At 44.7% G+C, this 24,215-nt stretch overlaps 1 protein-coding gene across 2 annotated transcripts in view; it reads right to left on the reverse strand.

The window, feature by feature from the left end:
• LOC118358576 (metal transporter CNNM4) overlaps window positions 1-24,215 on the reverse strand; it is an 87,784-nt gene that overhangs the window by 29,611 nt on the left and 33,958 nt on the right. For both annotated transcript variants that reach the window (XM_052479290.1, XM_035736537.2), the window contains exons 2-4: window positions 16,245-16,388; window positions 11,922-12,062; window positions 8,384-8,553 (exon numbers count right to left, since the gene is read on the reverse strand). In XM_052479290.1, the coding sequence (XP_052335250.1) occupies window positions 8,384-8,553; window positions 11,922-12,062; window positions 16,245-16,388 (455 nt within the window). The remainder of the gene's footprint in view (window positions 1-8,383; window positions 8,554-11,921; window positions 12,063-16,244; window positions 16,389-24,215) is intronic.

Raw genomic sequence — 24,215 nt, forward strand, 5'->3', positions numbered from 1 at the left:
AATAACGGTGGAATGAAGATTGGGGCGGAGGGAGATTATCTGGAAGAGAATGGTCCCGTTTCTCATGACTCTGCTCCCACGCCTATGCTATTAACAAATGCTGCCCCCCCACACACACACACAGACACACATTTACCAAAACAACCAATTCATTCATTCATGAACACAGCGCCTTTGGAAAGTATTCAGACCCCTCAACCTTTTACACATTTTGTTACGTTACAGCCGTATTCTAAAACAGATTAAATAAAACGGTTTCCTCAGCAATCGACACACCCCATTATGACAAAGCGAAAACATATTTCTGGACATTTTTGAAAATGTATTAAAAAACAAACACAGAAATACTGTATTTACATAAGTATTCTGACACTTTGCTATGAGACTCTAAATGGAGCTCAGGTGCATTCTGTTTCCATTGATCATTCTTGAAATGTTTCGACAACTTGATTGGAGTCCACCTGTGGTGAAATCAATTGATTGGACATTATTTTGAAAGGTCCCACAGTTGACAGTGTATGTCAGAGCAAAAACCAAGCCATGAGGTCGAAGGAATTGTCTATAGAGCTTGAGAAATGATTTTGTTGAGGCACAAATCTTGGGAAAGGTACCAAACATTTCTGCATCATTGGAGGTCCTCAAAGACACAGTGGCCTCCATCATTCTTAAATGGAAGAAGCACAAAGATTCTTCCGAGAGCTGGCCGCCCGGCCAAACTGAGCAATCGGGGGAGAAGGGTCTTGGTCAGATAGGTGACCAAGAATCCGAAGTTCCTCTGTGGAAATGGGAGAACCTTCCAGAAGGACCACCATCTCTGCAGCACTCCACCAATCAGGCCTTTATGGTAGAGTGGCCAGACAGAAGCCACTCCTCAGTAAAAAGGCACATGACAGCCCGCTTGGAGTTTGCCAAAAGGCACCTAAAGGACTCTCAGACCATGAGAAACAAGATTCTCTGGTCTGATGAAACCAAGATTGAACTCTTTGGCCTGAATATCAAGCGTCACGTCTGGAGGAAACCTGGCACCTTCCCTACGGTGAAGCATGGTGGGGGCAGCATCATGCTGTGGGGATGTTTTTCAGCAGCAGGGACTGGGAGGAGGTGGTGCCAGGTTGGCAGGCTCCATCCACCTCCTAACATTCTATTGTTAACAGGCTCCATCCACCTTCTAACATTCTATTGTTGACAGGCTCCATCCACCTCCTAACATTCTATTGTTAACAGGCTCCATCCACCTTCTAACATTCTATTGTTGACAGGCTCCATCCACCTCCTAACATTCTATTGTTGACAGGCTCCATCCACCTTCTAACATTCTATTGTTGACAGGCTCCATCCACCTCCTAACATTCTATTGTTGGCAGGCTCCATCCACCTCCTAACATTCTATTGTTGGCAGGCTCCATCCACCTCCTAACATTCTATTGTTGGCAGGCTCCATCCACCTCCTAACATTCTATTGTTGACAGGCTCCATCACCCTCCTAACATTCTATTGTTGGCAGGCTCCATCACCCTCCTAACATTCTATTGTTGGCAGGCTCCATCCACCTCCTAACATTCTATTGTTGGCAGGCTCCATCACCCTCCTAACATTCTATTGTTGGCAGGTTCCATCCACCTCCTAACATTCTATTGTTGGCAGGCTCCATCACCCTCCTAACATTCTATTGTTGGCAGGCTCCATCCACCTCCTAACATTCTATTGTTGACAGGCTCCATCACCCTCCTAACATTCTATTGTTGGCAGGCTCCATCACCCTCCTAACATCCTATTGTTGGCAGGCTCTATTCAAATAACATTAAATTGTTGACAGGCTCCACATGTCAGTGCTCTCCCACCCCCCTAAACATACACTACATTGCCAAAAGTACACGCCTTCAAATTAGTGGATTCTGCAACTTCAAATCAATGTTAATGGTCACATACACAATTTAGCAGATGTTGTGGGTGTAGCGAAATGCTTGTGTTTCTATCTCCAACAGTGCAGTAGTATCTAAAAACTATTCACAACAATACACACAAATCTAAAAGTAAAATAATGGAATTCACACACACACACACACACACACACACACACACACACACACACAGTTGAAGTCTGACGTTTACATACACCTTAGCCAAATTCCGTTTTAGGTCAGTTAGGATCCCCATTTTATTTTAAGAATGTGAAATGTCAGAATAATAGTAGAGAGAATTATTTATTTCAGCTTTTATTTCTTTCATCACATTCCCAGTGGGTCAGAAGTTTATATACACTCAATTAGTATTTGGTAGCATTGGCTTTAAATTGTTTAACTTGGGTCAAACGGTTCAGGAAGCCTTCCACAAACTTCTCACAATAAGTTGGGTGAATTTTGGCCCATTCCTCCCTACAGAGCTGGTGTAACTGAGTCAGGCTTGTAGGCCTCCTTGCTCGCACACGCTTTTTCAGTTCTGCCCACAAATGTTCTATAGGGTTGAGGTCAGGGCTTTGTGATGGCCACTCCAATACCTTGACTTTGTTGTCCTTAAACCATTTTGCCACAACTTTGGAAGTATGCTTGAGGTCAATGTCCATTTGGAAGACCCATTTGCGACCAAGCTATAACTTCCTGACGGATGTCTTGAGATGTTGCTTCAATATTTCCCCATAATTTTCCCTCCCCATGATGCCACCTATTGTGTGAAGTGCACCAGTCCCTCCTGCAGCAAAGCACCCCCACAACATGATGCTGCCACCCCCATGCTTCACGGTTGGGATGGTGTTCTTCGGCTTGCAAGCATAACGATGGTCATTATCCTCCAAACATAACGATGGTCATTATGGCCAAACAGTTCTATTGTTGTTTCATCAGACCAGAGGACATTTCTCCAAAAAGCAAGATCTTTGTCCCCATGTGCAGTTGCAAACCGTAGTCTGGCTTTTTAATGGCAGTTTTGGAGCAGTGGCTTCTTCTATGGTGAGCAGTCTTTCAGGTTATGTCGATATAGGACTTGTTTTACTGTGGGTATAGATACTTTTGTACCCGTTTCCTCCAGCATCTTCACAAGGTCCTTTGCTGTTGTTCTGGGATTGATTTGCACTTTTTGCACCAAAGTACATTAATCTTTAGGAGACAGAATGCGTCTCCTTCCTGAGTGGTATGACGGCTGCGTGGTCCCATGGTGTTTATACTTGCGTACTATTGTTTATACAGATGAACGTGGTACCATCAGGTGCTTGGAAATTGCTCCCAAGGATGAACCAGACTTGTGGAGGTCTACAATTTTTTTTCTGAGGTCTTGGCTGATTTCTTTTGATTTTCCCATGATGTCAAGCACAGAGGTACTGAGTTTGAAGGTAGGCCTTGAAATACATCCACAGGTACACCTCCAATTGACTCAAATTATGTCAATTAGCCTATCTGAAGCTTCTAAAGCCATGACATTGTTTTCTGGAATTTTCCAAGCTGTTTAAAGGCACAGTCAACTTGGTGTATGTAAACGTCTGACACACTGGAATTGTGATACAGTGAATTATAAGTGAAATAATCTGTCTGTAAACAATTGTTGGGAAAATGACTTGTGTCACGCACCAAGTAGATGTCCTAACCGACTTGCCAAAATTATAGTTTGTTAACAAGAAATTTGTGGAGTGGCTGAAAAACTAGTTTTAATGACTCCAACCTAAGTGTATGTAAACTTCCGACTTCAACTGTTATATTAGATTGAGCAATTTCAGAGTGACATTGACTAAAATACAGTGGAATAGAATCCAGTATATACACGAGATGAGTAAAGCAGTATGTAAACATTATTAAAGTGACTGGTGTTCCATTATTAAAGTGACCAGTGATTCCACGTCTATGTATATAAGGCAGCAGCCTCTAAGAAACAGGGTTGCGTAACCGGGTGGTAGCTGGCTAGTGATGGCTATTTAACAGTCTGATGTCCTTAAGATTGAAAAATATCTATCTTGGTCCCAGCTTTGATGCACCTGTACTGACCTCTCCTTCTGGATGGTAGCGGGGTGAACAGGCCGTGGCTCAGGTGGTTGTTGTCCTTGATCTTTTTCAGCCACACCTATGGCTGACAGGTGTATAAAATCGAGCACACAGCCAAGCAATTGCCATAGACAAACATTGGCAGTAGAATGGCCTTCCTGAAGAGCTCAGTGACTTGCAACGTGGCACCGCCATTTACTTATATTGATTTATTGAACCTTCAGTTAACGAGGCAAGTCAGTTAAGAACAAATATGTTTTTTACAAGGACGGCCAAACCCAGACAATTGTGCGCAGTCATAGAATGCCACCGTTCCTACAAGTCAATTCATCACATTTCTGCCCTGTTAGAGCTGCCCCGTACAACTGTAAGTGTTGATATTGTGAAGTGGAAATGTCTAGGAGCAACAACGGCTCAGCTGCGAAGTGGTAGGCCACACAAACTCACAGAACGGGACCGCCGAGTGCCGAAGCGCGCAGAGTCTAAAAATAGTCTGTCCTTGGTTGCAACACTCACTACTGAGTTCTAAACCTCCTCTGGAAGCAACGTCAGCACAATAACTGTTCGTCAGGAGCTTCATGAAATGGGTTTCCATGGTCAAGCAGCCGCACACAAGCCTAAGATCACCATGCGCAATGCCAAGCGTCAGCTGGAGTGGTGTAAAGCTCGCCGCCATTGGACTTTGGAATGAATCACGTTTCACTATCTGGCAGTCCGACAGACGAATCTAGGTTTGGCTGATGCCAGGAGAACACTACCTGCCCCAATGCATAGTGCAAAGTGTAAAGTTTGATGGAGAAAGAATAATGGTCTGGGGCTGTTTTTCATGGTTCGGGAAATCGTAACGCTACAGCATACAATGGCATTCTAGACGATTCTGTGTTTCCAACTTTGCGGCAACAGTTTGGGGAAGGCCCTTTCCTGTCTCAGCATGACAATGCCCCCATGCACAAAGCGAGGTCCATACAGAAATGGTTTGTTGAGATCGGTGTGGAAGAACTTGATTGGCCTGCACAGAACCCTGACCTCAACTCTATCGAACACCTGAATTGGAACGTCGACTGCAAGCCAGACCTAATCGCCCAACATCAGTGCCCGACCTCACTAATGCTCTTGTGGCTGAATGGAAGCAAGTCCCCTCAGGAATGTTCCAACATCTAGTGGAAAGCCTTCCCAGAAGAGTGGAGGCTGTTATAGCAGCAAAAGGGGGACCAGCTCCATATGAATGCCCATGATTTTGGAATGAGATGTTCGACAAGCAGGTGTCCACATACTTTTCTCCATGCAGTGTAGCTCAATGGATTATTCCACCTACGGGCCCTCCCACTGAGTAGATAACATCATGATGAGGGTGGGGTGGGTGGCTAACAAGCTGAGCCTAACAATCCCTGGATTACTGGCGCTGGCTAATGACTGTTTAGGGACTAATGCCATAACTGATTTATGGGAAAACAGTGTGTGTGTGTGTGTCTGTGTGTGTGTCTGTGTGTGTTTCTGCATGTGTTTCTGTGTGTGTGTGTCTTTCTACACAGAGTGGTGCAGAGGCTAGCTGGGGGTTAGATTAAACTTGGTATTAGCCTATTGATACACAGCTGACTGACAGTGTGGCACGGTGTCTCCCAGTCTCTCCCGTTCTCCTCCTACCTCCTCTGTTCTCATCCCCCTTTCTTCTCCTCTCTCCCCCCCTTTCTCCTCCTCTCCCCCTTTCTCCTCCTCTCGCGTCACCGCTTAATCTCAGTTTACACACACGTGGACACACACCAATTATGTGTTCATAATTCCACTGTTCTGCCTTGTTAGCTAGCAAATAGATCGAAAATGGACCAAAATGGACTAGAAATATAAAAGATTAGCTGGATACTCACCAGCATGTGGGCTTGTTGGATTGTTTATGAGACCTGTGTTAATTGTCTATAACGCTTGCTTCAACAAGTTATTCATTATTAGTGAACGTGTATTATGCATGGTTCTGGTTTACATTTGAAACAAAAATGGCATTTTCATAGACAGACTTGAAAGCCAAATCAGTAATTACAACAGAACAGCAGGTTAAACAATTTTGATAAAATAATTACATTATTAGTGAGTCTTATGATTGTGGAAGGCTTATATTTAGCCTAGATATATTATCACAAACTCTGAATTCATTAGATTATTGCCAACTGTTGAAAATGCTGTTTATTCTACCTTTAAATTTGTACAACAAAAGCTTATTTAGAAAAAACCATTTCTGATGTTTTGTAAATCATGATTTACAATATATAAATAAAATCGAGATATGATTTTTAGGCCATTCTATAGCGGCCTCCTCGCCTCTTCTCCATCCCAAAAGCGGCCTCCTCGCCTCTTCTCCAGCGGCCTCCTCGCCTCTTTCTCAATATTCAGCGGCCTCCTCCCCTCTACCCTGTCTCTTCTCAATATTCACCTCAATAGCGGCCTCCTCGTCTCGTCTCAAAATTCTATAGCGGCCTCCTCGTCTCTTCTCAATATTCTATAGCGGGTCTCTTCTCAATATTCTAGCGGCCTCCTCGTCTCTTCTCAATATTCTTTCGGCCTCTTCTCAATATTCTATAGCGGCCTCCTCCTCGTCTCTTCTCAATATTCTATAGCGGCGTCTCTCTCAAAATTCTAGCGGCCTCTCTTCTCAATATTCTATAGCGGCCTCCTCGTCTCTTCTCAATATTCTATAGCGGCCTCCTCGTCTCTTCTCAATATTCTATAGCGGCCTCCTCGTCTCTTCTCAATATTCTATAGCGGCCTCCTCGTCTCTTCTCAATATTCTATAGCGGCCTCCTCGTCTCTTCTCAATATTCTATAGCGGCCTCCTCGTCTCTTCTCAATATTCTATAGCGGCCTCCTCGTCTCAAAATTCTATAGTGGCCTCCTCGTCTCTTCTCAATATTCAATAGTGGAATTTGCAGTTTACCTTCAAAATAAATGTGTCATTGACAGTGATGCAAATGGAATACAAATAGTAGAATTATACCATACTTTTATTTTGAAGGATAAACGCAAAGTCCCCTATTGTGGCTAATCCTTATAGTGGCTAGCTTCACATAGATGGGTCCGACCACCATTAATCAAATAAGAACGGTCTTATAAATTAGGGTTATTTTAGATGACACACATCTTTATAGTTAGCTAACTAACTATAGCTACTGAAACAGATGTCGTTTTGCTATGTTTTTGAGGAAGAACATTGTTTGCATCAATGAGCTAGCTAGCTTTTATTATGACCAGCACTGTAGGTGCCTGAGACAACTTTACCAGCATCATAGCACACGTATCGATGAATCTTTGTGATATATGAAATAGGAGTGATAGTGTAATCAACGTGTAATAACTATGTAAAAACGTATGAGCGTGTTAAATTATTATGTGACGTGAAGTCATATTCAGGTCCTGATTGGTCAACAAGCTTATTTGAAGTAACTTTTTTGACCCAAACGGCGTTCCATAGAACTCCTGGTTGAGAATGAAACGCCTGAACGACCAAACAGTACAGCAAGTAAGTGAAAGAAATAAGTTTTGATTATGTTTTACCGGTAAATGGGGACATACGTAAATGCCAACAAAATAATTTTTTGGTCCGTGTGGAGTGTAACCTTTATTTCCCTAGGCAAGTCAGTTAAGAACAAATTCTTATTTAGAATGACTGCCTACCCCGGCCGATGCTGGGCCAATTGTGCGCCACCTTATGGGACTCCCGATCACGGCCCGGATGTGATACAGCTGGATTCGAACCAGGGACTGCAGTAACGCCTCTCGCACAGATGCAGTGCCTTAGACTGCTGTGGCCATGTGTTAACTATTTAACTGCACTAGAATGCTTAATATTGGTTATCGGTATCATATTTTTTGGGGCAAAGAAAATATCGATATCGGCCAAAAATGTCATATCAATGCAACACTAGTATGAAATGGCCTCCTCGTCTCTTCTCCTCTGCTTGTTGGAGAGAGTGTAGGTGTGAAGGCCTTGAATGAGGCCAGTGGCAGCTTTCACAACAGACCTTCAACAGGATGGTTAGTCTGGCTGTGTGGTTGATTAACGTAGAGCTAACTCCCTCTGGGTTAGTGTTGTGACACAGAAAGCCTCCTTCCGTCACCCCTGGTTAAATAAGTGAATACTTTGCCACCCCCTGTCGAGGTCGGGCAGGGAGCTGCCATCTGTTACAGGTAGCAGGACATGGCTGATTTCAACAATGAGAAACACAGAGATGTTAGAGAGTGTTTCTGGGGTCTATTCCAGGCCAGGATGAACAGAGGAAGTCAGGACTTATATAAAAACAAACTAAGAAGGAACTTTTCATGTGGGAATTTAAAACCATGTCACAATGGTGACTCATTGAATCAATCACTGGCTGATTCACACAAAGACAGCCAGAAAGACAGAGTGTGTGTGGTGTGTGGCCTACCTGCAGTATGAGTATGAAGTAGTCGACAGCCTTCCCTCTCTGGTAGACAAAGTGTTGAGGACAGCGTTTGTCACTGTCGTTGAACTTAATTTCCTGGATGACGTCTGGATGTCTCAGAATCCTCAACAGAACCTTGTCCGATATCTGGGACGGGCTGAATAACGTCACCTCTGGAGAGAGACAAATTATAATTTGACTGAACTGAAATTGTTAAAGACAGGGGGTAGAGGTAGACAGACATAGGGTAGAGGCAGACTCCGAAGGTAGAGGCAGACAGACAGAGAGGATAGAGGCAGACAGACAAAGAGGGTAGAGGCAGGCAGACAGACGGGGTAGAGGCAGACAGACAGAGAGGGTAGAGGCAGACAGACAGAGAGGGTAGAGGCAGACAGACAGAGAGGGTAGAGGCAGACAGAGAGGGTAGAGGCAGACAGACGGGGTAGAGGCAGACAGACGGGGTAGAGGCAGACAGACGGGGTATAGGCAGACAGACGGGGTAGAGGCAGACAGACAGACGGGTGGAGGCAGACAGACAGAGAGGGTAGAGGCAGACAGATAGAGGGTAGAGGCAGACAGACGGGGTAGAGGCAGACAGACAGAGAGGGTAGAGGCAGACAGACAGAGAGGGTAGAGGCAGACAGATAGAGAGGGTAGAGGCAGACAGATAGAGAGGGTAGAGGCAGACAGATAGAGAGGGTAGAGGCAGACAGACAGAGAGGGTAGAGGCAGACAGATAGAGAGGGTAGAGCAGCAGAGGCAGACGGGGTAGAGGCAGACAGACAGAGGGTAGAGGCAGACAGACAGAGGGTAGAGGCAGACAGACAGAGAGGGTAGAGGCAGACAGACAGAGAGGGTAGAGGCAGACAGACAGAGAGGGTAGAGGCAGACAGACAGAGAGGGTAGAGGCAGACAGACAGAGAGGGTAGAGGCAGACAGACAGAGAGGGTAGAGGCAGACAGACAGAGAGGGTAGAGGCAGACAGACAGAGAGGGTAGAGGCAGACAGACAGAGAGGGTAGAGGCAGACAGACAGAGAGGGTAGAGGCAGACAGACAGAGAGGGTAGAGGCAGACAGACAGAGAGGGTAGAGGCAGACAGACAGAGAGGGTAGAGGCAGACAGACAGGGTAGAGGCAGACAGACAGAGAGGGTAGAGGCAGACAGACAGAGAGGGTAGAGGCAGACAGACAGAGAGGGTAGAGGCAGACAGACAGAGAGGGTAGAGGCAGATAGACAGAGAGGGTAGAGGCAGATAGACAGAGGGTAGAGGCAGATAGACAGAGGGTAGAGGCAGACAGACAGGGTAGAGGCAGACACAGACAGGCATGCTGTGATACTGCAATCTCTGTTGTTTTAGAGAGAGAAGAGGGAACAGCAACGTAATTCTGTCTGAGCACGCTACAACAGACACAAGACTAGTGGTGCTGGCAACACAAGTGAATCATTTACGTCACAATATTCAACCATGGTTGCATTGTTTTTTTTACATACATTTCTACTATGAATAAGCAATCACTGAGGTAATTGAATAACATTGGAATTCTTTAACAAGTCGCAACACGCTCTTACCAACTGAGCTAGACATTTCGTACACTCGGAAAGTATTCAGACCCCTTGAATTTTTCAACATTTTGTTACGTTACAGCCTTATTCTAAAATGTATAAAATATTTTCTCTCTCATCAATCTACACACAATACCCCATAATGACATCACAATACCCCATAATGACAAAGCAAAAACATGTTTTTAGGAATTTTTACAAACGTATGAGGGAAAAAAAGAAAAAAAAAGACCTTTACATAAGTATTCAGACCCTTTACTCAGTACTTTGTTGAAGCATCTCTGGCAGCGAATACAGCCTCGAGTCTTCTTGGGTATGATGCTACAAGCTTGGCACACCTTTATTTGGGGAGTTTCTCTTATTCTTCTCTGCAGATCCTCGGTCAGGTTGGATGAGGAGCGTCGCTGCACAGCTATTTTCAGGTCTCTCCAGAGATGTTCGATTGGGTTCGAGTCCGGGCTCTGACTGGGCCACTAAGGACATTCTGAGACTTGTCCCAAAGCCACTCCTGCATTGTCTTGGCTGTGTGCTTAGGGTCGTTGTCCTGTTGGAAGGTGAACCTTTTCCCAAGTCTGACATCCTGAGGATCTCTCTGTACTTGGTTCATCTTTCCCTCAATCCTGACTAGTCTCCCAGTCTCTGCCGCTGAAAAACATCCCCACAGCATGATGCTGCCACCAACATGTTTCACGTCTGGAGAAAACCTGGCACCATCCCTACGGTGAAGCATGGCATTCAGATCAATCTTGGTTTCATCAGACCAGAGAATTTCGTTTCTCAAGATCTGAGAGTAGGTGCCTTTTGGCAAACTCCAAGTGGTCTGTCATGTGTCTTTTTACTGAGGAGTGGCTTCTGTCTGACTCTACCTTAAAGGGTTGATTGGTGGAGTGCTGAAGAGATGGTTTTCCTTCTGGAAGGTTCTCCCATCTCCACAGAGGAACTCTGGGGCTCTGTCAGAGTGACCATCGGGTTCTTGGTCACCTCCCTGACCAAGGCCCTTCTCCATCGACTGCTCAGTTTGGCCAGGCGGCCAGCTCTAGGAAGAGTCTTGGTGGTTCCAAACTTCTTCTATTTAACAATGATGGAGGCCACGGTGTTCTTGGGGACCTTCAATGCTGTAGACATTTTTGGTACCCTTCCCCAGATATGTGCCTCGACACAATCCTGTCTTGGAGATCTACGGACAATTCCTTCAACCTCATGGCTTGGTTTTTTTCTCTGACATGCACCGTCAACTGTGGGACCTTATATAGACAGGTGTGTGCCTTTCCAAATCATGTTCACTCAATTGAATTTACCACAGGTGGACTCCAATCAAGTTGTAGAAACATCAAGGATGATAAATGGAAACAGGATGCACCTGAGCTGAATTTCGAGTCTCATAGCAAAGGGTCTGAATACTTATGTAAATAAGGTTGCTCTGTTTTTATTTTTAATAAATGTGCAAACATTTCTAAAAACCTGTTTTCGCTTTTTCATTAGGGGGTGTTGTGTAGATTGATGAGGATCTAAAAATATATAATTTTAGAATAAGGCTGTAACGTAACAAAATGTGGAAAAAGTCAAGGGGATTGAATATTTTCCAAATGCACTGTATTGTGGCATATCAAATCAAATGTATTTATATAGCCCTTCGTATATCAGCTGATATCTCAAAGTGCTGGACAGAAACCCAGCCTAAAACCCCAAACAGCAACCAAACAGCAAGCAATGCAGGTGTAGAAGCATATTGTGGTTGGGTAGTGTGTGACAGTGTGTGGGGGTTGCATATTGTGGTTGGGTAGTGTGTGACAGTGTGTGGGGGTTGCATATTGTGGTTGGGTAGTGTGTGACAGTGTGTGGGGGTTGCATAGTGTGTGACAGTGTGTGGGGGTTGCATATTGTGGTTGGGTAGTGTGTGACAGTGTGTGGGGGTTGCATAGTGTGTGACAGTGTGTGGGGGTTGCATTGTGTGGTTTGGAGGTCACACGTTCTAACCTGTTGCCAGGAAACGGTGAGCGGCCAATAACAGCTGAGGGGAGATCTTGACTTTGGATTCGCTCTCGCTCTGTTTGAAGGCGGAGAAATCTCGTTTGTTCTTATTGGGTGCCACCTTCTTCCTGTTTCTGCTGTTGTCAGCTAGGTGAGAGATAACACAAAAGGACAGGTTACAGATTAGGGCAGAATCTAAACTGCATTTCCTTGGTTCCTCGAATCCCCTCTCCTCTCCTTCTCAAAACCCATTGGAAGAGAAGGTCAGAGGGGAGAGACATCGGATCAGCATCTGACCGAGGACACTTATCTCAAAACAGTTTATCCCGAGTGGATTAATATTGTTAATTTGTGTCACACGGTAGATTGTACAACCACGGATTAGCCTTGCATTCTTTTGAAAAATGTGATTTCTAAGATTTTATTTGCTCTTTTATAAACAAAACAAAAACATACACATAGTAAAAAACAACTACATCATACAAAGACCCACTAGCCCCCACCCTAATAACCTTCTGCCTCATGGCCTCAAACTGCACCACTCTCTCTCTGTCGTCCACGCTCTTTAAAATGTCTAGATAATAAAGCACATGACCATTGCGTGGGGAGGATTGGCTTGAGTTTCAGTTTTTTTTAATAATATATGCCATTTAGCTGACGCTTTTATCCAAAGCGACTTACAGTCATGTGTGCATACATTCTACGTATGGGTGGTCCCGGGAATCGAACCCACTACCCTGGCGTTACAAGCGCCATGCTCTACCAACTGAGCCACAGAAGGACCTGTACAGCCTCGAGTCTTCTTGGGTATGATGCAGGTTTGTGTAGGTTTTTGTTGTTTTAAGATAATTGACGAGAAGAGTTTTGTCCAACCCATCGGGTATCTCACTGCACCCTCATGTCTTGAAATGTACAGCCAGACGAATGGAAAGCACATTTACATTGCAATACCGCTTCTCATCCATCTTTCCTACTCCTTCCATAACGTTTGTAACATTCCCAGAAGGCATGAATTGTAACATTCCCAGAAGGCATGAATTGTAACATTCCCAGAAGGCATGCATTGTAACATTCCCAGAAGGCATGAATTGTAACATTCCCAGAAGGCATGCATTGTAACATTCCCAGAAGGCATGAATTGTAACATTCCCAGAAGGCATGAATTGTAACATTCCCAGAAGGCATGCATTGTAACATTCCCAGAAGGCATGAATTATAACATTCCCAGAAGGCATGAATTATAACATTCCCAGAAGGCATGAATTATAACATTCCCAGAAGGCATGAATTATAACATTCCCAGAAGGCATGAATTGTAACATTCCCAGAAGGCATGAATTATAACATTCCCAGAAGGCATGAATTATAACATTCCCAGAAGGCATGAATTGTAACATTCCCAGAAGGCATGCATTGTAACATTCCCAGAAGGCATGAATTGTAACATTCCCAGAAGGCATGAATTGTAACATTCCCAGAAGGCATGCATTGTAACATTCCCAGAAGGCATGCATTGTAACATTCCCAGAAGGCATGAATTGTAACATTCCCAGAAGGCATGAATTGTAACATTCCCAGAAGGCATGAATTGTAACATTCCCAGAAGGCATGCATTGTAACATTCCCAGAAGGCATGCATTGTAACATTCCCAGAAGGCATGCGTTGTAACATTCCCAGAAGGCATGCATTGTAACATTCCCAGAAGGCATGCATTGTAACATTCCCAGAAGGCATGCATTGTAACATTCCCAGAAGGCATGAATTGTAACATTCCCAGAAGGCATGCATTGTAACATTCCCAGAAGGCATGCATTGTAACATTCCCAGAAGGCATGCGTTGTAACATTCCCAGAAGGCATGCATTGTAACATTCCCAGAAGGCATGCATTGTAACATTCCCAGAAGGCATGCATTGTAACATTCCCAGAAGGCATGAATTGTAACATTCCCAGAAGGCATGAATTGTAACATTCCCAGAAGGCATGCATTGTAACATTCCCAGAAGGCATGAATTGTAACATTCCCAGAAGGCATGCATTGTAACATTCCCAGAAGGCATGCATTGTAACATTCCTAGAAGGCATGAATTGTAACATTCCCAGAAGGCATGCATTGTAACATTCCCAGAAGGCATGCGTTGTAACATTCCCAGAAGGCATGCGTTGTAACATTCCCAGAAGGCATGCATTGTAACATTCCCAGAAGGCATGAATTGTAACATTCCCAGAAGGCATGAATTGTAACATTCCCAGAAGGCATGAATTGTAACATTCCCAGAAGGCATGCATTGTAACATTCCCAGAAGGCATGCATTGTAACATTCCCAGAAGGCATGCGTTGTAACATTCCCAGAAGGCATGCATTGTAACATTCCCAGAAGGCATGCATTGTAACATTCCCAGAAGGCATGCATTGTAACATTCCCAGAAGGCATGAATTGTAACATTCCCAGAAGGCATGAATTGTAACATTCCCAGAAGGCATGCATTGTAACATTCCCAGAAGGCATGCATTGTAACATTCCTAGAAGGCATGAATTGTAACATTCCCAGAAGGCATGCATTGTAACATTCCCAGAAGGCATGCGTTGTAACATTCCCAGAAGGCATGCGTTGTAACATTCCTAGAAGGCATGCATTGTAACATTCCCAGAAGGCATGAATTGTAACATTCCCAGAAGGCATGCGTTGTAACATTCCCAGAAGGCATGAATTGTAACATTCCCAGAAGGCATGCGTTGTAACATTCCCAGAAGGCATGCGTTGTAACATTCCCAGAAGGCATGAATTGTAACATTCCCAGAAGGCATGAATTGTAACATTCCCAGAAGGCATGCATTGTAACATTCCCAGAAGGCATGCATTGTAACATTCCCAGAAGGCATGCGTTGTAACATTCCCAGAAGGCATGCGTTGTAACATTCCCAGAAGGCATGCATTGTAACATTCCCAGAAGGCATGCATTGTAACATTCCCAGAAGGCATGCGTTGTAACATTCCCAGAAGGCATGCATTGTAACATTCCCAGAAGGCATGAATTGTAACATTCCCAGAAGGCATGCATTGTAACATTCCCAGAAGGCATGCATTGTAACATTCCCAGAAGGCATGCATTGTAACATTCCCAGAAGGCATGCATTGTAACATTCCCAGAAGGCATGCGTTGTAACATTCCCAGAAGGCATGCATTGTAACATTCCCAGAAGGCATGAATTGTAACATTCCCAGAAGGCATGAATTGTAACATTCCCAGAAGGCATGCATTGTAACATTCCTAGAAGGCAGGAATTGTAACATTCCCAGAAGGCATTAATTGTAACATTCCCAGAAGGCATGAATTGTAACATTCCTAGAAGGCATGAATTGTAACATTCCCAGAAGGCATGAATTGTAACATTCCCAGAAGGCATGCATTGTAACATTCCCAGAAGGCATGAATTGTAACATTCCCAGAAGGCATGCATTGTAACATTCCCAGAAGGCATGAATTGTAACATTCCCAGAAGGCATGAATTGTAACATTCCCAGAAGGCATGCATTGTAACATTCCCAGAAGGCAGGAATTATTGAGTCATTAGTAGGGCTTACACTTCAGACGGGACTCTTGACGTTGTGCTGTACAATTTGTGAATTGTGTCTTTTGTATAGTAATAAATACTGGATTAAACTTACATTTTCGTTAACTGTAATCTCATTCGTTATGTTTCAACATTCCATCTTGTGCCAATATCAGTTATTAAGTCTTGGTTCCAATAGTTTATATTTTTCTCTAAGAGGTTGTCAGCTGGCTCTCTGAAAGGTTTTCTTTTCCTTATCGATCATATGAATATCCTTTTCTGACATAGGTTTCCCTCTCATGTCCAAACGACTTCAAATAAAAGTTTTTGTGATTTAAACTTTTAAGTTGCATGTACTTGAAAATATCTACATTGATCCAAAATTGCTTTTTAATTCTGACATGGAAATAAATGTATTTCCTATCACCAGGTCATTTATGCCTTTAGTTTTCCACGTGGACCAATTTATCAGTGAATTCTGAAAAGCTTGTTCCATAATGTTGTGTTTTTAGGTAGTGATACTTGTTCTTGTAAAATACGTTTAATTTTCTTCCATATTTATTTTTTCTTCCATGTTTTTAACTATGAAGTTGTTCATGTTCTTTGCTTTATCCTTTGAAAATAGACGATTCTGGGGATGAGCATGCACATCCTCAGCTTTGCATTCTAAGGGTATGTACTAAATATATATAAAGGCTAATTAATGAGTTATGGGCTTCTGTTCTATGAACACACATGTTGTAATAAACATGTTATAACCCAATAGACTCACTGTAAAGATCCGACTCATCCAGGATCTCTGATTTGATGATCTCCTCGATGACGTCTTCCAAGGTAACCAATCCCAGCACCTCGTAGAAAGGATCCCCCTCGCCCTCATTATTCACCTTCTGAACGATGGCCAGGTGGGACTTACCTGGTGAGAGAGAGAGAGAGAGGGAGGGGGAGAGAGAGGCAGGGGAGAGAGGGAGGGGGAGAGAGCGAGCGAGAGGGAGGGGGAGAGAGGGAGGGGGGAGAGAGAGAGAGAGGAGAGAGAGAGAATGAGAGGAGGGAGAGAGGAGAGAGAGAATGAGAGAGAGAGAGAATGAGAGAGGAGAGAATGAGAGAGGGGAGAGAATGAGAAGAGAGAGAGAGAGAGAGAGAGAGAGAATGAGAGAGAGAATGAGAGAGAATGAGAGAGGAGAGAGAATGAGAGAGAGAGAGAAGAGAGAATGAGAGAGAGAGAGAGAATGAGAGAGAGAGAGAGAATGAGAGAGAGAGAGAGAATGAGAGAGAGAGAGAGAATGAGAGAGAGAGAGAATGAGAGAGAGAGAGAATGAGAGAGAGAGAGAGAATGAGAGAGAGAGAGAATGAGAGAGAGAGAGAGAATGAGAGAGAATGAGAGAGAGCGAATGAGAGAGGGAGAGAGAATGAGAGAGAGAGAATGAGAGAGGGAGAGAGAATGAGAGAGAGAGAATGAGAGAGGGAGAGAGAATGAGAGAGAGCGAGAGAGAATGAGAGAGAGCGAGAGAGCGAGAGAGCGAGAGAGCGAGAGAGCGAGAGAGCGAGAGAGCGAGAGAGCGAGAGAGCGAGAGAGCGAGAGAGCGAGAGAGCGAGAGAGGGAGAGAGGGAGAGGGAGAGAGGGAGAGGGAGAGGGAGAGACAGCGAGAGAGCAGGAGAGAGAGAGCAGGAGAGAGAGAGCAGGAGAGAGAGAGCGAGAGAGCAGGAGAGAGACAGCGAGAGAGAGGGAGAGAGGTTAATTTATGGGTTCAAATATTAACACATTACTTTTGCACTTGAACAAGTCTTTTATACCTGCAAGATTTACTAATATTTAACAACTCATATCTAATATTGCACATTTGAGTTGAAGTTCTTGCTCAAGGGCCTGCATGACTGCATTAAAACAACTGCCAAACCTGTCTGTAGCTGGACTTTAGCTGTTACTGTACAACAAACACAGACACACCCTAACGCAGACAACGGCGAACACACACACACACATACACACACACACACACACACACACACACACGTTAGGGCAATGATACTCTTCACCGTGACACATTTACCAGTGGAACAGATAGTTACTAGAGCCCCATCAGAACCAGGGGGACTAGACTAGTGCATAGTTGGCTAAAACTGGAAACATACTGTACAGTATTACTCATGAGACTGCAGGGATGGAGCACTGTACCCATGGCTGCTGTGGACTCAAACACACAAGCACAGTAATGACACACAAACGGCTTGAGGCAGCGGAAAAGAGTGAATGCGGCGATCGTAGATGTACATTCGGTCAGTCATATCTAGAGCAATTCACAGGAGCAATTAAGTGCCTTGCTCAGATTTGTCACTTCGTGGGCGCGAGGATTTGAATCAGCAACCTTTTGATTAGTGGCCCAACGCTCTTAACCACTAGGCTGCCCTCTGAAGACACACAATATCCACTTCTCAATCTGGCCAACCAGTGTTGTTGAGGAAGTGGCACAGGTTTATGGGAAAGGGCTTCTACTTTTATTCTAACCTGATTGAGAACACCTCGTTCGAGAGAAATAGACTAACAGACAAGCAGAAAAAAACAACCCTTGAAAACGACTCGATGAAATAAGAAATGGAGTCAAAAGGTATTATTTGATTCGGAGAGGGTGGAAAAGAAGAACAGAACAAGTGAAATCAGGAACAATGAGAAAGAGAACATAAAACAGGAACTTGGAGGACAGTGACCGTGAAGGCACAGACATTTGTCACTTATTCTGCTAAAGAGGAAATGAACCCGCACATAGCTGTGTCATAAGACTTAACTTAATATTTCAAAATTGTTTTGGTCACAGACACATTGTTAGCAGATGTTATTGGTCACAGACACACGGTTAGCAGATGTTATTGGTCACAGACACACGGTTAGCAGATGTTAATGGTCACATACACACGGTTAGCAGATGTTATTGGTCACAGACACACGGTTAGCAGATGTTATTGGTCACAGACACACGGTTAGCAGATGTTATTGGTCACAGACACACGGTTAGCAGATGTTAATGGTCACATACACACGGTTAGCAGATGTTATTGGTCACAGACACACGGTTAGCAGATGTTATTGGTCACAGACACACGGTTAGCAGATGTTATTGGTCACAGACACATGGTTAGCAGATGTTAATGGTCACATACACATGGTTAGCAGATGTTAATGGTCACATACACATGGTTAGCAGATGTTAATGCGAGTGTTGCGAAATGCTTGTGCTTCTAGTTCCGACCGTGCAGTAATATATAACAAGTAATCTAACAATTTCACAACAACTACCTTATACACACAAGTGTAAAGGAATTAATAAGAATATATACATATAAATATATATGTATGAGAGATGGCCGAACGGCATTGGCAAGATGCAGTAGATGGTATCGAGTACAATATATACACGTGAGATGAGTAATGTAGGGTATGTAAACATTTATATAAAGTGGCATTGTTTAAAGTGACTAGTGATACATTTATTACGTCCAATTTTTAATTATTAAAGTGGCTGGAGTTGAGTCAGTATGTTGGTAGCAGCCACTCAATGTTAGTGGTGGCTGTTTAACAGTCTGATGGCCTTGAGATAGAAGCTGTTTTTCAGTCTCTCGGTCCCAGCTTTGATGCACCTGTACTGACCTCGCCTTCTGGATGATAGCGGGGAGACCATGCAGTGGCTCTGGTGTTTGTTGTCCTTTTTGGTCTTCCTGTGACATCGGGTGGTGTAGGTATCCTGGAGGGCAGGTAGTTTGCCCCCGGTGATGCGTTGTGCAGACCTCACTACCCTCTGGAGAGCCTTACGGTTAATGGGAGGAGCAGTTGCCGTACCAGGCGGTCATACAGCATGCTCTCGATTGTGCATCTGTAAAAGTTTGTGAGTGTTTTTGGTGACAAGCCTAATTTCTTCAGCCTCCTGAGGTTGAAGAGGCGCTGCTGCGCCTTCTTCACAACGCTGTCTGTGTGGGTGGACCAATTCAGTTTGTCTGTGATGTGTACGCCGAGAAACTTGAAACTTTCCACTTTCTCCACTACTGTCCCGTCGATGTGGATAGGAGGGGTGCTCCCTCTGCTGTTTCCTGAAGTCCACGATCATCATCTCCTTTGTTTTGTTGACATTGAGTGTGAGGTTATTTTCCTGACACCACACTCCGAGGGCCCTCACCTCCTCCTTGTAGGCCGTCTCGTCGTTGTTGGTATTCAAGCCTACCACTGTAGTGTCGTCCGCAAACTTGATGATTGAGTTGGAGGCGTGCATGGCCACGCAGTCGTGGGTGAACAGGGAGTACAGGAGAGGGCTGAGAACGCACCCAGTGTTGAGGATCAGCGGGGTGGAGATGTTGTTACCTACCCTCACCACCTGGGGGCGGCCCATCAGGAAGTCCAGGACCCAGTTGCACAGGGCGAGGTCGAGACCCAGGGTCTCGAGCTTGATAACGAGCTTGGAGGGCACTATTGTGTTAAATGCCGAGCTGTAGTCGATGAACAGCATTCTTACATAGGTATTCCTCTTGTCCAGATGGGTTAGGGCAGTGTGCAGTGTGGTTGAGATTGCATCGTCTGTGGATCTATGGGGGCGTTAAGCAAATTGGAGTGGGTCTAGGGTGTCAGGTAAGGTGGAGGTGATATAATCTTTGACTAGTCTCTCAAAGCACTTCATGAAGACGGAAGTGAGTGCTACGGGCGGTAGTCATTTAGCTCAGTTACCTTCGCTTTCTTGGGAACAGGAACAATGGTGGCCCTCTTGAAGCATGTGGGAACAGCAGACTGGGATAGGGATTGATTGAATATGTCCGTAAACACACCAGCCAGCTGGTCTGCACATGCTCCGAGGATGCGGCTGGGGATGCCGTCTGGACCTGCAGCCTTGCGAGGGTTAACACGTTTACATGTTTTACTCACGTTGGCTGCAGTGAAGGAGAGCCTGCAGGTTTTGGTAGCGGGCCGTGTCAGTGGCACTGTATTGTCCTCAAAGCGAGCAAAGGAGTTGTTTGGTCTGTCTGGGAGCAAGACATCGGGGTCCACGACGGGCTGGTTTTCTTTTTGTAGTCCGTGATTGACTGTAGGCCCTGCCACATACCTCTTGTGTCTAAGCCGTTGAATTGCGACTCTACTTTGTCTCTATACTGATGCTTAGCTTGTTTGATTGCCTTGAGGGGGGAATAGCTACACTGTTTGTATTCGGTCATGTTTCCGGTCACCTTGCCCTGATTAAAAGCAGTGGTTCGCGCTTTCAGTTTCACACGAATGCTGCCATCAATCCACAGTTTCTGGTTGGGGAAGGTTTTAATAGTTGCTGTGGGTACAACATACATAACTGTCATACCAGTGACACATCAGATAAAAATCAATAATGACAACTGATGTCAGTTTATGGACAATATTCTTAAAAACAGTCATGACACAAACTGTTATCTGGCTGAGCTAACAGGGCAACAGTAGGACAGCTGGCTAACAGTAGGACAGCTGGCTGGCTAACAGTAGGACAGCTGCCTAACAGTAGGACAGCTGGCCAACAGTAGGACAGCTGGCTAACAGTAGGACAGCTGGCTGGCTAACAGTAGGACAGCTGGCTAACAGTAGGACAGCTGGCTGGCTAACAGTAGGACAGCTGGCTGGCTAACAGTAGGACAGCTGGCCAACAGTAGGACAGCTGGCCAACAGTAGGACAGCTGGCCAACAGTAGGACAGCTGGCTAACAGTAGGACAGCTGGCTGGCTAACAGTAGGACAGCTGGCTAACAGTAGGACAGCTGGCCAACAGTAGGACAGCTGGCCAACAGTAGGACAGCTGGCCAACAGTAGGACAGCTGGCTAACAGTAGGACAGCTGGCTGGCTAACAGTAGGACAGCTGGCTAACAGTAGGACAGCTGGCTAACAGTAGGACAGCTGGCCAACAGTAGGACAGCTGGCTAACAGTAGGACAGCTGGCTGGCTAACAGTAGGACAGCTGGCTAACAGTAGGACAGCTGGCTAACAGTAGGACAGCTGGCTAACAGTAGGACAGCTGGCTAACAGTAGGACAGCTGGCTGGCTAACAGTAGGACAGCTGGCTAACAGCAGGACAGCTGGCTAACAGCAGGACAGCTGGCCAACAGTAGGGCAGCAGTTATTGGTTGAGCTACAGTAAAGTTTGTGCCGTGACTGACAAGTCAGAACTGACATCAGCTGACATGACTGTTTATGACATAGGCTATAGTTATGGAATTATCATAACGTATGACCATATTCCAAAAACGTATATTTAAAAATGTGGGGCACAATAGTCAGCCAGTCAGTCAGCCAAAGTCACAAGTGACTGGTGAGGAGTTGGGAGGATGTTGAGATGTCTCATGAAGTTGAGGGGGATCATGATACAAGTGGCAAACCAGGAGGGCCTAAAATTAACACCTGTCACCTGCGGGCTAAATGTCTATTTCACCAGACACGTTGGCGGTGGTCAGGGCTTCACAGTGTGAGCATTTCACTAGCATTTGTGAATAAAAATAGTATGATAACATTTACAGTAAAATAAATGTTGCAGTGGCTGGTTTCAAAGTATTTCTGCCGTTTTGTTTCACAGTAAATGAACAGCTGGTAAATTAACTATGAATCCTATATCGCCTATTCCACCTCGCGCTGCAACACCGCCTGGCTGGGGGCTGTGCGCACGTGAAGAGCGGAGTTAAAGATTCATTTTCAGAAGCGCTGCTTACAGGTATAAACGTTGGTCTAATTCACTTGAAACGAAAGTCTACTGAAGTGAGACTTTGTCCTTGTGTTTCTTGGCTATTTACCTTGTGTTGTTCACAAGCCAGTTCGTTTTTCACAGTTTGAGTTTCAACTGCTAGGGAAGAGAAGACAACGCGGCTACTTGTCAGACTCAAATCTCACAGGCACAAACACTTCTGAGTCGCGTTACCAAGGTAACCGTCAACCCTTTAAAGGACAGGGGAACATTTTGGTTAAAAGACTCCGGTCACAAAAAATGAAATTAAGTTAAACAATATACCACATTACTTCTTACTGGGAATACATGTATTGTTTAAGAAACATTTCAAAACATGCTCATCAATTTGTTTGTGTTTTGTTGGTGTAATTTTAGCTGGTAAAAAAAAATCTGAGTGGCTGGTAGATTTTTAAATCTATCTGCCACGGTGGCTGGAGGACCAAAATGTACATTTTAGGCCCTGTGAAACCAGGGCAGTATTTCCCACACAACATCTAATACACACCATCATCATTACCTCCTCAGCCATCTTGAAACTTCTCTTAAATAGATAATGACTGTTTACCAGTGTCATCACTGACAAAGGACCTGGGAGTACATGACTTAGCATGGAAAAAAACACAAAAACAAACACAGAATACAAAGACAGGCTACGCCGCACTTCCTCCATGTCTCACAAAACCACACACACAAATACACTAGAGCACATGCACAAACGCACGCTCACCCACACACACACATTTCTGTAGTCATCTGCCTGGGAGGCTTGGGTCAGTATGAACGTTAGGTTAGGCTACTCCTGTAGTGTTATGTTGATAGGAGACTTGCCTGCCTACGTCCCATCTAGGTTGGGGGTCAGTTCAACTGTTCCAACCTGCTTTTCCAGCGCCAGCAGCCTACTGACAGGTCCTGGTCACAACCTAGTTGTCTGTCTCTGAAATCCTCTCAAAGACTTCATTAGAGTTCTGGAAGAATATCTAGGGTAAGCCTAGCTACAATTCTGTTCCTTCTGTTCTACTTGAAGCAGACTACAATCACAACTGAGGAAGTGCAAGAGACAACAAATAATTTTTCTGCGGCTTCTCGACTCCCCGAATTATATCATTACATTACCAAAGTGTTGACACTCACACACACTGAGGATGTGAGTGGATTGTGACTGCTCTGTCAGCACTCCTCTGGTGACAAGACAGGAAGTAATATAAAGACAGAGAGTCAGAGAGAGAGACAGAGAGTCAGAGAGAGAGACAGAGACAGAGTCTATTGTTTGCTGATGATCTGGTGCTTTTGTCCCCAACCAAGGAGTGCCTACAGCAGCACCTAGATCTTCTGCACAGATTCTGTCAGACCTGGGCCCTGACAGTAAATCTCAGTAAGACCAAAATAATAAGGTCCAGTTGCCAGGACCACAAATTCTACCTAGACACCGTTGCCCTGACACCGTTGCCCTGGCACCGTTGCCCTGACACCGTTGCCCTAGAGCACACAAAAAAGTATACATACTTCGGCCTAAACATCAGCGCCACATGTAACTTCCACAAAGCTGTGAACGATCTGAGAGACAAGGCAAGAAGGGCCTTCTATGCCATCAAAAGGAACATAAAATTCAACATACCAATTAGGATCTGGCAAAAAATACTTGAATCAGTTATAGAACCCATTGCCCTTTGTGGTTGTGAGGTCTGGGGTCCGCTCACCAACCAATAATTCACAAAATGGGACAAACACCAAATTGAGACGCTGCATGCAGAATTCTGCTAAAATATTCTCCGTGTTCAACGTAAAACACCAAATAATGCATGCAGAGCAGAATTAGGCCGACACCCTCTCATTATCAAAAAGCAGAAAGAGCCGTTAAATTCTACAATCACCTGAAAGGAAACGAGTCCCAAACCTTCCATAACAAAGCCATCAGTCTCTCTACAGAGAGATGAACCTGGAGAAGAGTCCCTAAGCAAGCTGGTACTGGGGCTCTGTTCACAAACGCAAACACACCCCACAGAGCACCAGGACAGCAACAAAATTAGACCCAA

The sequence above is a fragment of the Oncorhynchus keta genome, chromosome 25, assembly GCF_023373465.1.
Source record: "Oncorhynchus keta strain PuntledgeMale-10-30-2019 chromosome 25, Oket_V2, whole genome shotgun sequence".
Lineage (NCBI taxonomy): Eukaryota > Metazoa > Chordata > Actinopteri > Salmoniformes > Salmonidae > Oncorhynchus > Oncorhynchus keta.